The 15,045-nt window shown below is 41.0% G+C and overlaps 1 protein-coding gene across 1 annotated transcript; it reads right to left on the bottom strand.

Annotated features, from left to right (window-relative positions):
* Nucleotides 1-5,518: 5,518 nt before the first annotated feature.
* wnt8b (wingless-type MMTV integration site family, member 8b) lies at nt 5,519-13,045 on the bottom strand. The gene is made up of 6 exons (XM_073482143.1): nt 12,975-13,045; nt 11,775-11,808; nt 9,968-10,106; nt 8,717-8,842; nt 8,480-8,622; nt 5,519-6,123 (listed from the first exon to the last, which is right to left on the bottom strand). Exons 1-6 carry the CDS (start codon nt 13,043-13,045, stop codon nt 5,554-5,556), a joined length of 1,083 nt encoding a protein of 360 aa, XP_073338244.1. The 3' UTR covers nt 5,519-5,553.
* Nucleotides 13,046-15,045: the final 2,000 nt, after the last annotated feature.

The following is a 15,045-nucleotide window of genomic DNA, read 5'->3' as shown; positions in this document are numbered from 1 at the left end:
TTACCCCTAGTGGAGTATTTTTATAGTGTGGTGCTGCTCTGCTACTTCTTCCACCAGTATTGGTCTGATCAATGCACTGTACTGTAGGAGGCAGTAGTACAGAGTAATATCATTGTAGTATAATACAGGACACGCCACAGCAGTGGTCCCATCTCTCTCTCTCTCTCTCTCTCTCTCTCTCTCTCTCTCTCTGTCTGTCTAGGAAAGATATGGTAATGAAAGACTGAGCAAACACTTTTGAAATGCTGAGCCAATATTTAACTCTGGCTATCATTGCCTCAGCATTACTATATTGATCAGTGCTCGATCATACATCATGAGATAGCAGTGCACACTGTACCTTGCTCAGTGGAGTGATACAGCTGATGGAGCTTTGCTCTGTTTAGTCAATGTCAGACTGATATTGAAGTAGATGAAGCACCACATCTTATCAATCACTTTGATCATTGGTACTCTGTCTTGTAATCTTTCTGCTTTTAAAAGCAACAAACAGACTTGATTTTAGCCCATAAGTACAAGAGCATTTCCTGATTTTTTTTTTGCACAAGATGCATCTTGTATGTTTTCCCTTGAGTGAGGCTTTATCAGCAGATTTCCACCGCAGGGACTACTTTGGGCTCCCTGGTGGGTTCCCATGCTCGGTGTTTCCTGTGCAGATCAGTGAGCTGAGCTGAGCTGAGCTGATCCCTCTGATGCTCCTCTCTCCCCATTCTTTGCAGATACCAACAGCCGGGAGATTGACCACCCCGGTGAGCCTCAAGAAGCTTGCATCTCAATCCTGCTGTTAGCTACAAACACATATACCACTGCTGCCTTCTCCAGAACAGATGGACTGCTATCAAAACAAAGACTCTCTCGAGGAGGTACTGTCCCAATGAAACTGTTTCCTGATGAGTCAAAGCGTCTGATTACTGCTGGAAACATCCTCATGCGTTAATTGCTTACAAATCGACTTAATGATGCAGCACAGGAAACTACAGATTCCACAGAGTTTTGTTTAAACCAATTTCAGAGCACATGCTGGACATCCCCCTCATCTGTCCTCATCTGTGTTGGCTTTCTCTCACATTCATACTGACCCTCGCCCCTCTAGGTGTTGTAGGTCCAGAACCCCTAAGCCATAAATCCTATTAGTCAGGGATTCTCTGAAGCATTATAAGTCGTTTTCCCATCTTTCATTGTTTGCATTATCACTTGCTACCTGAGAGAATTCGGCCCCTTTGTGTGATTTGTTTTTTTTATCTATGTGTCAGAGTGTAATGTTGCAGAGCCACAAAAAGTGTTCATTTAAATTAAAGAAAATACTCAACCTACCTCTAACTAAAACTCCCTATTTCATTACGATTGTCTTTAAATGCTGCCAGTAGCATAGTAAAAAGGCTCCAAAAAGGAACTTCTCGATCAGTAGTCTCTGGTATCTTTAAGTTGATTGTGAGAAAGCTTCTGCCTAAAGCCCCACTCTTCCTCTGTGGTGTCGCCTCTCTCTCCGCCACCTCGGCCTGATGTGTGATGGTAAATTAAACGTGGCAGGGCCGGCCCGAGAGACGGAAGTTCAGACCCCTCGGTCAGAGGTCGTGTCACTCTCTGGGTGGGGGCAAATTGTGTGAGTCACGATCAACGTTATGTGCTGTTTCACACGCCTCCGCAACAAGTGAGAGTACGAGACACAAAAGATGATAATGTTGCATGTCTTTGTACATCTGTATTTAAGGTTTTTACCTCAAACTGTGGTCTCTAGTTGTTCATGTGAACCACTTAGCAAACGTATAGAAGACCACAGTGTTGTAAAAAGTGCCCAAAAGTCAGTCTGGAGTAAAAGTAAAGCTAGTGTGTTAAAAACTATGCTACTCTGGAAAAAGTTAAAGTCACCTGTACAAATAGTATTGGGTTAAAGTCTTAAAGTAGGCTATCTGTTACCAAGACTAAAATTACGTGTTTGTAGTGTATACTATGAGTCGACCAACTATGGGCCTGGCCGATTATCAAGTTCTTCTTTTTTCTAATAGTCCGAATTTAATCTACAAAGTAACTAGTAACTTTTATTTGATACTTTTATTTGATAACTAGGTCATCAGATAGATGTAGTGGAGTAAAAAGTACAAAGTAACAGGAAATACTCAAATAAAGTATTTTAATTGTACTTGAGTAAATGTACTTAGTTACATTCCATAATTGTTCAATATTGAAATCAGTGTCAAAACAAAGACATCAATTCATGGTCAAGAGTAGGAATATGTAAACATACGTCCAAAATATTACTTTGGTAAAAGTGAAAGCCGTACAAATAGTACTTGAGTACAAGTGTTAAAGTATCTAATATTAAATGCATTTCATTACCAAGAGTAAAAGTAAATTATACTTATATCAACATATATGCACTATATACTATGGGTCGATCAATTATCCATATTCAGCATTTTAGTTAAGTTAAATGATTTTAAAATGCACTGCTTTGGCTCTGATGCAGCATGTTATCTGTAAAGTAACTCATATGCAAAGTCATCAAATTATGTAGTGGAGTAAAAAGTACAATATTTGCCTTTAAAATGTAGTGGGGTAGAAGTATACAGTAGCAGAAAATGGAAATACTTGAGTAAATGTACTTACAAAACATTCTTGAAACGGTGTCAAAGAAATGTATTTGTGTTTTAAAGCATGCATATGTACACATGCATCCAAATTATTAATTTTGTGAAAGTGAAAGTCATCCGATGAATAGTACTTAGGTAAAAGTTTTCTTAAAGTATCTGATATTAAATGTACTTAAAATTTGAATAAGTGAATAAACAAGCTAATTTGAAATTATACATATATTTACTTGTCTGTACAGTATGTACCGTATGATATGGATCCACTGATTATCGTCCTGGCCAATAATTGATATTCAGCTTTTTGCAGATTAAGAGATGTCTTTTTTTTCATCTGATTGTCAACAAAATAAACTAATTTTAAAAATGCACTACTTTGGCTCTAATGCAGCATGCAATCTGCAAAGTAACTAGTAACTAAAGTTATCAAGTTGTGTAGTGTTGGAGTAAGAAGTAGAATGGGTTATTTGACCTCCAAAGTGTAGTGGAGTGGAAGTAGCAGAAAATGTAAATACTCAAGTAAAGTACAATTACGTCAGAATTGTACTTGAGTAAATGTACCTCTGAGTTACACTCCATCACTGGAGGAACACAATGTTATGAACATGAGAACAAACCCATGATTAAAGACAAATAGAGAAGTACAGTACAGCGAGGTAAAGGGTATGTATAACAGAGGTATCTCTGTGTTATGTAAGAATTCATTAACTGTCTTTTCTCCTCTTCCCTCAGTTGAACCTGCAGCCCAGCGCCTGACGTTAGGTCTCCAGGTTAAGCATAGTATTATCTCCATACGCTGCCTTCAAGAGCAATGCCCTCTCTTTCATCTCTGCTGCTGATGCACAACTTGTGTAACGTGTATCGAAGTGCTGAACTTAAAAAAAAAAAAAAAAAAAAAAAAGGAAGAAAAAAACGGCCAAACGTGTTTTTCTGTCTGGCTTTCCCACACATTAACGGATTGCTGTGTCAGCAGCCTTTGTGTGATTTAGTTTTACATGTGGGTCCGTACAGTACGTGCTGAGAGCGAGCCAGTGCATGACTCACATAATTAACTGAAAGAAGAAGTCTGAATGAGAATGGATGGGTTCTGCACACCAAGTTTAAAGTGGCTTTGTTGAGTCTAATCCAAAATGTATGTCCTAATTACTGTGAATGGACATTTCGGCGTGCCTCTGTTGTGCGCTCTATCACAGTAAAATGCAGAACTTCCACAGAGCCGCAGGGCAAAAGCTCGGTATGCTGGCTCTTTTGTTGCTGAGAGGGTTTTTGCTGCATGCCAGGCAGAGCAATCCAGCCGGCCCACAGGGGTCATCAGAGGAGGGAGGACTTTTGATTATGATCATTATTTGGTAAATAAGATGTCAACAAGGTGTTTCCTTGACACTTTATTGAGCAAAAGGAGGAAGGTGCAGAAATGAACGCCCCCTTCTCAATGGGACCTCTAATCTCCTCTTTCATGTCCCATCTCGTCTGAAGGGTTTCGGCTTCGGCTGCCATGTGCTAGTCTGCCTGGGCCTGGCACTTCTTACTCGCAGGTGGGGTGAGTATCCTGGCAAAGCATGTGTTTATAAAACCCACTTGTTTGGGCACAATACTTGAACTAACTTCTTTTGAGAGAACAGTGTGAATCTGTGCAAAGCCTTTTCCCAAAGTCCTTTAGAAGGCGACGGCCCATTGAGAGCGGAGAAGAAGGGATTACCTTCCTCGACAGTGGTGCATTTCCGAGAGAGCTGATTAGCTCTGCATTCATTGTTAAATCGAGCAAAGGAAGGCCCTAGAGGAGTGAAAGGATCCAAATAGGTGGGCCCAGAAATAAAACAGCCGCAGGAAGCCCTGCACAGGCGAGCCAAAGTTTTCCCAACATTTCTTTCCCCCACTCCTAAGGAGGTGCGGCGTGAAAAAGGAGATTAGCATACAAAATTAGAGGCGGGATGATTTTTAAGGGCAACTTGCCTCATGCCCTCCACCCCCACGGCCCTACTCTGTCTGGACAAAGTTAATTAAACTAGTATTAAACAGTAAAGAAACTTCCAAGCGCTTGGGAGTTAGGGGGCTCTTTGAGGATTACCATGATGAGGGAGAGGACGGGAGGTATTTGTTGAGGCGAAATTGAGAAAGGCGTGATGGAACGAAGAGTTCGCTGGAAGGTTTTCTATTCTTGTTGGCTTGCCCCGGACTATCCTAACCCCAGTGTGAACAATGCGAAGAGTGAGGCTGTGTTTACTGCAAACCATCAGGTATTACTGTCACAAAGTTAAAGAAGGATGAACACTTTCTTCAGGCTGAGTGATATATAAGATAAGAAGGATTTATTATTCTTTCATTACATTTTAATAGAAAAACCGCAAAGGCAACTACTAATAAAGCAAAACTAGGAAACGCTGTGCAATAAATTAACAATGTACAGTACAAAGTGCTTCATTTTATATACAATTAAATACATCAAGAGGGCAGCGAAGGTCAGGGCGAGCCAGATGATGGGAGATAGTCCCCAAAAATGTCAGAATGTTTCTGAATAAATTGGCAGAGGAAGCTGAAATTTAAGAAGATTACTGCGAGACAGTCATGGGAATACAACCTTGAAACTTGTTTTAAAAGGCTAATACTGCTACTGCCCAATAGTCATCCACCATTAAAAAAACTAATAACTGTTTAATGGGGTTTTTCGTGTGCATGACAATAAATAAATCATGTTGTGGAGAATTTTGAAGTCAGAGAAATACTCTTTTCAAAATGTTGTAAGAAGTATAAAAATATATCTTAAATACATTTGTACCAAAAGTTGTAAAAACTCTCCGTCTCATCTTCTTGATCATGTGTCTTTGTGCACATCCCGCTGTCTTTACCTTTTAATACAAAACTGACAAAGAGGATGGTCTGAGAATGTATTAAAGTGAACATGCACAGAGAGTTTGGGTGCAGTGGTACAAATATGATGACAGCTGGGGAGAAGTGATGAAGATGCTCAGTGCTTCTTCCTCAGCCTCAGGTTCTTCCGGCGACTGCTGGCGCTCTCATTCTTCCCCCTCTGACCTCCTTTCTTCACACAGAAGTACTTGGTCACTGTCTTTCTGCACTGCTCGCACTTCACCGCGCAGCACCAGTGGAATTTACAATTACAGCTCGACACCATCTCGGCTTTGCGCTCCTCCACAGCCAGCCCACACTCTCCACACAGCCTCTTGCAGCTCCGCTTCTCCCACTTGCTCAAGCCCTTGCCCTTCTTCAGGCACTCGCGGCCCTCTGTGCCCGGCAAGCCCAGGGTGCGGTTTTCCAGGCAGTAGTCGGGGGAGTCTTCGAGGTGGACCAGCTCCTTGCGAGAGATGGAGTTGAAGGTCTCGGCGATGGCCCCCCGGCTGGCCGCGCTGTTCCCAGCTCCTCGGAGGAGATCTACCTTCAGAGCCCTGTGGTACTTCTCCTTCAGGTAGTTCCCCACCTCTCTGAACTCCGGCAGCTGCAGCCAGCAGGTCTGAGTGGTGCAGCTCCCTGAGACGCCGTGACACTTACATGTCCTCTGCATGGTCCCCTTCACAGCCTGGAGACACAGAAAGCACAGAAAGAGAGAAGATTCACTTTATTAAAATGTATTCATAGTTTAAAGGTGCAATATGTAATGTTTTTAGTTTAAAACATTCAAAAACTAGCTAAAATTATTAACAGAATGTGAAGAAATAACAGTCCATATGCCAAAAACATCAATGCATTGTGTTGCAGAGAAGTCTATTGAAGTTAGAATGCTAACCAACTAGCCCTGAGCCACTTTGTAACTTAAGGTGATAGTCTGATAGCAAACAACATTGTTCACCCGAGCGCCCAGTTTGTGTAGAGTCAGCTAATAGGCGCACTAGTTGCACGACTTATTGAGCTAACTAGCTAACCACAACAGCAATTAGCAGTTACTCTGGTGAATTGCTCTAGAATCTTTTTTTTTTTTTATCTAATTGTTAAGAAAAAACTTCTTTTTTTTTAAAATGCACTGCTTTGGCTCTGATGCAGCATGCAATCTGCAAAGTAACATAACAAAAGTAATCAAATAAATGTAGAGGAGTAAAGTCTTCAATAAATGTTGACAAAATGTAATGAAGAGGAAGCATAAAGGAGCAGAAAATTAAAATACTCAAGTCAGTGAAGTTCATCCAAAAATGTGTGAAAATTCAGTCACTGGCTGCTCACCCCCATGCAGATTGAAAGTCAAGAGAAGTTTTGTAGTCCACAAAACATTTTTGGAGCTTCATGGAGCATTACAGCTTAATAACTGAAGTAAATGGGGATTTAAAACGAATAAAAAAACACAAAATGGGTCCATACAGCTTGTCGTGCCTAATCCAATTCTTCAGAAGCCCAGAGATCCCAAATTAATTTGAAAAGACATCATTAACACCCTTTTTTAGGCTGAAATCTTCACTGTAGCTGCTAAGCTAAAAGCATTAGCATGCACCGTGCCTGAAGTGGATACAGGAGCTTGACCGTGAGTTGAGGGTGTGAATAAAGTCTTTTCAAATCTATTTGGGATCTCTGGGCTTCAGGAGACTTGGATTACATGTGACGAGCTGTGCGGCAACACTCCAGAAATGTTTTGTGAACTACAAAACTTTACCTGACTTTCAATCTGCATGAGGGTGAGTAGATAATGATTTAATTTTCATTTTTGTGTGAACTAATCCTTTAAGGACTTATACAAGTAGCTTATACGTAAGTAGCATGACACATTTTAAATAAAGGTTGAGAGTAAACAATTTGACTCCAGTAGGAAGGTATAAATGTAAAAGAGGATGAGTCACTGTAAATGTACTTATTTACATTCCATCAGTGTTTGATATTTAGACAGTGATAACACAAAGAGATTTGTAGTTAAGAATATGCATGTGCACACGTGTGTCTATGTAAGTATGTGTGTGTAAAACAGGACAGGATGTCCATTGTCTCTTGATTGATGTGTTGTCAAATTAACTGATTGTATTCTCAAAGTTTTCCAGTTAAGTAAAAAAAAAGGGGCGATGAATACACTGAAAGGAAGAAATGATAGCTTCAAGGTCCTTTTCTGAGTGTCTTTGTCGTCCTCAGTGTTTCCTGACTTTACCCGACACAAAACAGCTGTCGGTTGAAAAGAGGACGTTTTCTCTCCGTGAGGAGGGTACGAACTCTCTGTCGAGGTGAGGCTGAATCAAAGTTTCACATCGAGCCCCATTGTCGCCTCCGAAGAAACGGGAGTATTTATTTAGCATGTTCATTATCAACATGTTTTCCAGTGTGAGAAGACCCAATGGAGAGTCCCATTGAGTGGAGAAATGAAAAAGGAGTTTTTCTCTCTTTCTATCCCCATTTTTTTCTGTTACAATGATGCTCCAGGTGCCATGGGGATCCTAGGGCCCGACAGGGGGGAGCAAAGGCACCGTAAACAAAGAGCACTTCAGCTGCACGCCTGTGGTCCCCTCAGACTCCCTCGGGGCCAAACAAAGACCAACATAAATGTGGGATCCTTATTGCAAGAATAAAAACTAAACACTTATTTTAAAAAAGCAGCATAATACAGAATGTTGTGCAGTGTCTGGCTCCCCAGGATCTCTAATTAAGCTTGCACCAGTGATCCTGAGATTCTCGAGTTGAGGTATTGTCATAAGGAGCATTCAGCACTGGTAAATAGGCCCTTCTGGTACACCGAACACACTGTTATTATTGGGGACGAGTGGCACCTCACTTATAGCGACGTGAAAGGGATGCTTGGGTGGCACACTCAGAGAAAAAATGATTCAAAAGGTGCTTTACACTGTGCAATCAGTTGGAGGGCCCGGACAGATTCCCAACATTTCCACCAATTTAAATACTGTATGGTTCAAATCAAATCCATCTTTTACCAAGAGCTCATCTCGAATCAAGAGCATCTACTGTACCTTACGTCCGGCCTCGTTATTATGGAGATTCATAGCTGCCCGTGCATCCTGCCCAGTCTCCAAGGCATCGACAAACTGTTTCGAGATGGCCTCGCCGAAGCCGACGTTGTCGCTGCAGCCGCCCCAGAGCCAGCCGTGACCGCCTAGGAGAATAAATAAAGCACCAGGTTCAAATGATCTGTGCTAAAGCCACTGCTGCTGTAGGTTTTTATGTACAGATCTGTGTATTTCTCTGACCTCGCTGTCCATTCCTGCTGTCGTCACAGCCACAGTTGTCAAAGTCTCCGAGGCTGCAGTTCCTGGTTAAAGTGTACATGACTCCAGCCGAGCTGATGGCGTGAACGAACGCTGTCTCCCGGTTTGCTGTCGACAGAGAAAGACTTATTAAAAATCATACTGGTTAGGAATTATATTACAGAGAGAACTGGTGGCAGAATCCTTAAGGTGTCAATGTTTCTATTTTAATTGTTTATGCAACTGACTCCTAGAAATGTCCCTCTTTAGTATGTGAATTCCTCATGCTTGCTTTATTGTATTTTGTGTCCTTGTGTGTTTTCTGCCTGTAACTATGTGCTTTTTTGCTGATGACTGTCTCGGCCAGACTTTCCTTTAAAGAAATCTAAGCGGGACTCTCCTGGTAAGGTACAATTTTAAAAATACAATCTTCTTCTCTCAGTTACCTGCATAACAAGTTTCAATTCTTATGCACACTTAATGCTTCGTTTAAAGGGGAACTATTTTGTTTTGGAGAAGAAATTCAAACTCAAAATTTTAATAATTTACAATATTAATTTGGTGATAGTACAAAGTCAGAAATATTTATTTTTTCTGTTCAGGAATAAACAAGCTGTTCTCAGAGGAAAAGAAGGTCCCAGAACACTGTATGAAGCTAGAAAGGTGGCAGGGTCCGCCACATATAAACAAAGTAAAACAGTATAAATTGTGTTGTCCTTTAAGGTCAGATTTATTATTTAGTTTGTTTAGGCATAAAGAAAATCTGTGAAGATCTTTCTCTTCTGATTAAAATGTCTTCCCCAGAACTCTACGGTTTGCTTTTAATGTAGGAAATGTCTTGAAAAAAATGTGTCATCACGGTATCTACACTTCCAAATTTTGCCTACATGAAGTTGAACACATTTCCCTCCTTGTCTTGTGAATCTGGTTATACTGCTTTCATAAGCTGCACAGAGAGGCAGTGACTCTGGGGGATGTTGTGAAATGGATTAGTTTGTTTGTTTTGCCTCTAGCGACCGTGCCCACTGTAACTATCCCAAAGGCTGGCGAATGTTTCAACTGAGCAAACATCTCTATTTCACAAAGGAGAGAAAAGAAAACCCTCCCCTCCACCACAGAAACTTGCAACAAACATCTTTTAAAATCCATTAGCCGTGTTCCCCATTGAGAACCTCCCTCTCCCCCTGCTGCAGTGTGGGGAGATGTTTGAGCCGGTGTTAAAGCCGGCTCGTCTCCGGGGGACTCTGGACTCACCGCTGCGCAGGCTGCTGTGTGTGGACAGCTGCAGAGCTCTCTCGGGGCAGTTCCAGCGGTCCCATGCAAACTGGTATTTGCACTCCTCTATGCCACTCTGAGCTCCTGCTGCCACGCTGCTCGAGTAGATCAGGTACGCCTGCAGCAACAGCAGCAGAGACAGGGGAAATATTAAACCCATAGAATAATGACAGCATGTTTTAAGATATTTAGATGGTTCTGAAGCATCTGGACTGATTTTGATACCCAGATATATCCACCTTAAATTGTGAAAATTAGCTTTCTCTTTTTTACCTGATGCAAACAATGCAATCCCCCACCTTATAAATCCAACCCAACCTTTGGAATATGAATGTAAGTTTTTGAAATAATGACACAAGCCTGAGCCTGAACACAGAGTTCAGACAGAAGGCCCTTATAGAGTGTCAGTAGTCACAGCTCCAACAAATCATTAGAAGACTTCTGGTGCACAAAATCAAATGTTATATGGAAAGAAAACAAAAAATGCCGATGTGATACAGTCTCAGTATCTTTTACATTTATATCTTACTACTGGTGTCAAATGTTTTACACTTTTTCACATGGTTTTCTTGAGCAAAAACAAAAAAGCCTTAAATAGTAAAGAGGATTTAAAATGTGTCTTGATATTTCACAACAAGTCCTTAAAGGAGCAGTTCACTGAAAAATCAAAATTCAGTCATTATCTTACCCCCATGCCAATGCATGCATTGAAAAAAAGTTTTTTAGTCCACAAAACATTTCTGGAGCTTCACAGCAAAACAGCATTGCAGCATCCTCCTAAAGAATTTAAGTAGATGGGGACTTGATTTCAAACGTAAAAAAAACACACAAAAAAAGCCCAAAAAAACATAAAATGGCTCCAAACTGATCGTCCGGTGTAATCCAAGTCTCCAGAAGTCCAGAGATCCCAAATTGACTTAAAAATAAGTTATTTACACCCTCAAAGCTCGTGTACACACTTAAGACAAGCACATGCTAACACTTTTAGCTTAGCAGCTAAAATGGTGATTTCAGCTATAAAAAAGGGTGTGAATAATGTCTTTTTAAATCAATTTGGGAGACTGGAGACTTTGACTACGCCAGAAGAGCTGTATGGAGCCATTTTATGGGTTTTTTTTGGGTCTGTTTTTGTTTTTTGTTATGCATGTTAGCATGCACGAGACGTAAGTCCCCATCTACTTCAATCTTTAAGGAAAATGCTGCAACACTGTGAAGCTCCAGAAATGTTTTGTTGACTTCGAAACTTCACTTGACTTTCCATCGGCAGGATAATGAAATAACATTTTTGGGTGAACTTTTCCTTTAATATTTTGGAGATTTAAATAATGCAAAAACAATGTGAGTTGCATTCAAACTTCACTCTTTTTTTTTAGGATGCCCTGTCCTTGGCTTTCACCCACCTCTCTGCTGCTAGTTCAGGCTGTGTGAACGATAATATAACTAATATGTCTCAAGTGGCCTTTGGGGAGATGGAGTACCACCTCTTTCACAGGGGTCTGGCTCACTAATGATGACCACCCACTACAGCAATGCTTGCCCTCGCCCCTTAAAACATTCAACCCGCACATACACAGAGCCTCTGAATAAGGTCAAGTGTACGGCGGGGGGAAAAAATCACAAAGGGCCAAGAATATCACTGATGTATCATTAGTAGCATTGTTGATGGGTACCAGAGCTTGTCAATACACTTATCACAAAGACAACAAGGCTGCACGGAAAGCATGTTTTCGGTCTCTTTTTGGGGGGGACGAGACAGGGAGAAAAGATCAAAAGAGAGTTGGCTTACCTTGGGTCCAGTCATCAAGAAATTATTCACTGACCTGGAAAAGGAGACAGCTTATTCACTCAGGGAAGCTCAGTGTCCTTCACAAATTCCTCTGCTAACATCTCTCATTAGTGCGCTTTGTAACATGTTAAACCGTGACACCGGCAGGCATCCAAACCTCAGGGAACAATACGCCTGAATTTGGTCCAAAAGTATAGAAATGTAAGAAGTGAGGCACACTGAGGCCAATGTTTATGTTATTAGTCCTTTATTACTTGAAATTTGGGGTTGCCAGGTTGTGAAGAAACCCACTGACGGTGGTTTATCCTCTCTGTTTGTAAATAATGCTGTCATAAATGCTGGTAATCTATTTATAGTGTTCATGGGTTTCTTCATTTTCAAATAAGTCATCATGTCCGCAGTTATAAATGTTACAAGTCATTAAAAGTGGTTTTAACCCAACAAGTCTGCAGTTTTAAGTGTTGAACACTTGTTTGTATATGGATTCTGATCATCTGCACGTCTTTTTCTGAGAACAAAAAAAAAAGTGGTCAGATATTGGTGAAAAGGAGTTTTTACAACCTGGCAACCCAAAGTTTTCTTACTTCTGGCTTACAACTGATTTATAAAGCATTAGTAAAAAAAAAATTTATCATTAATTAAGCCATTATTCTTGGTCAGTTATAACCATTTATAAACCATTTATAAAAGTACTTTATTTAAAAATGGTATTAGTGAAATAAATGGAACAGATCCAGTTGCGATTTACGTGAAAAATAAGTAATTTCCTTATTTACAATTGCAAAATTGTTCATTTAAGTGATTTAATGGGGCCTTCTGAATAATACACAGCAAAAATATACATAAATCAGGGCTTACAAACAATATAATACTGGCAAGAACATAACCAGGACATAATCAGAACACAGAATTATGGGTAACACTTTAAAATCATAAATCATCATTAATAGGTAAAGGTATAGGTAAGTAAACTTAGTTAACAGTTATTTCACTGTTAACAACCAATGAAACGCTTTATAACCCTTTTATGAAGCGGTTATTTACATTATTTATAAACCTTTACAGTTTAATAAGTGGTTTAGATAGCATTTCATTGGTTGTTAACTGTGAATTAACAATTAATCCTAGAAATGTACTAAGTGTTACCTGTTCTGCACAAAATAAGAATAATATTTGAATAGTAGGCTAGATGAAACTTACCAGCAGCAGTACGACCTCATGTGAGCCAGGAGAATGAAAATATAATAGAAAACCTCCGAATGCACGAACATCGTGACAGGTGAGGGGGATGACGGAGACTCTGAGCCCGTCCGAAGCCTGCAGACAGTCGAGATGGAGATGGAAACTGAGCTAGCAGCGCATGAAACTTCACCAGGGGCTTCCCAAGACTCAAGGAGGGGGCTCTGAAATGGAGCTGCTCTCGTCCCAACAAGAGATTATCTGCCTAATTAAAGATTTTCCCCCTTCTTACTCTCTCGACCAATCAGAAGTATTGCACCAGAGGAGAGACTGAACTGATCAGGGCACCCCTGGGCCCTCAGGGCCTGGCAACGGTAGGCTCCCTGCCTCCACTCAAAGGCAAAGGAAGATCTCTTTAATCCTGTAGGAAAAGTGTAACACTGATCCCTTGAATTTTTACGTTTATTTAAGATATCTTACGCGCAGCTCGCTGATTGTCAGGGATTAGTGGCTGATAGTCCTCTGGATGGCGGATTGTTAGTTTGATAGGAGCACAAAAAATGAGCTGTTTGTTCTTCAGGAAGTAATTCATGTTTTCACAGAGGTGTGATTGAATCAACGTGTATCAGCCAGAAACACGAGGACAGTCACGATGATAGCCTCACAAGTGTAATCTGACCATTTTATTTCAAATGGCTCGAACTGCATCATCACATTTACTGAATACATTTATACTGCAGAGTATTTTATTTCTACAGGCGGATCAGCAGCAGGTGGAAGCGCAGTTGTGTGTTAGTACAATCATGGATCATCCTTTTACACATCTTTGAAGAGAAAACCGTCTAATTTTCCACTTTTTCACGTATGATTTTAAAATCAATGTAATAAATATTCTGCAGTAGATGGGGCTGTTTAGCTGTATACTTACTGATACTTTACATTTCTGTATTTGTCACGTTTCCTGCCATGTCTGAATCTAAAAGTTGCCACAGGAGTGAAAAATACTTCGACTGACGAGAAAATAAAAGGCTGATGGAGACACAGTGAAGGCCCGGCCATTGATCAGATATTTGCATCACTAATCCAGACGGTCCCTACCTAACACTGGATGAAGGGTTATTCCCCAATAACCCCGTCTGACCCCTAGGACCCTTTCCTTTGGCGCAGGCAGCCCTTTAGCCATCTTCTTGTGTGCAAATTAGGATTAGAGAGAAAAAAAGTGATTGGGAGGCGGAGAGCAGGAGGAGGGGGACTTCTGAGGGATGTTTTTGGATTAAGATTTAAAGAGGAATGACGAGTGAAATGAGACAACAGCAGGATCCATCCTGTTGTTTCAGCACTTCTAAGGCACAGTAGTGATTCCTTCACAGGGAGCGCCAAAAACGCACTTCTTATCGCGAGAATTTCTCCCCCAAAAATGTGCTCTAAATGTATAGTTTGTACATATTTAAAATAGTCTAATTGGGCTTGATGGGATTTTTTTTTTTTTAAAGTGCAAACACATATTCATTATTTATCTGAATAATGCGCTCAGCTGTGCGACTGGCCACTGTGGTGCGTCTGAGCGCTCTCTGCCAGTGTGTCCACCACACTGAGGTGTTGCATGCCGTGAGGAGGATGGCCTGACAGTCAGCAGCCAATGGACAGAGGGCTGATGTCACTGTTGGGGCAACAGAGATCAACAGTGGTGGTGGGACCACTAACAGTACATTTGGACCGGGCTCAGACTGGTGGCTGCACTCAGACATTTGGCAGAAAATCAATCAGCAGTTGCAACAAACATCAGATTTAGTGTTTCTACACTGAACAGAGGGAGGGTGCACCGTGTTAGCTGCTTCTTTGACTTGCAGTAAAGGGATTCTCCAGCAGAGGGAGCGAATTGACAGATCCCTCAATTTCTTTGATGGATGACAACAACTAAAACCTCAAGACCTCAGGGAGGACATTTTCCTCTGCTTGCTCACCTCTGATCAAACCAGGCTCAATTAGCAGGAGGTGGCAGCTCCCATCAAGACTTACAAACATGGCCACAGTGACAGCAGAAATAGGCCAGAGGTCTGTGGGGATGGACACATGAAGATGCAACACATAT

The sequence above is a fragment of the Pagrus major genome, chromosome 15 (genome assembly GCF_040436345.1).
Source record: "Pagrus major chromosome 15, Pma_NU_1.0".
Lineage (NCBI taxonomy): Eukaryota > Metazoa > Chordata > Actinopteri > Spariformes > Sparidae > Pagrus > Pagrus major.
Note: the sequence above shows the minus strand (reverse complement) of the source record. Positions and strands in the feature narration are given on the sequence as shown.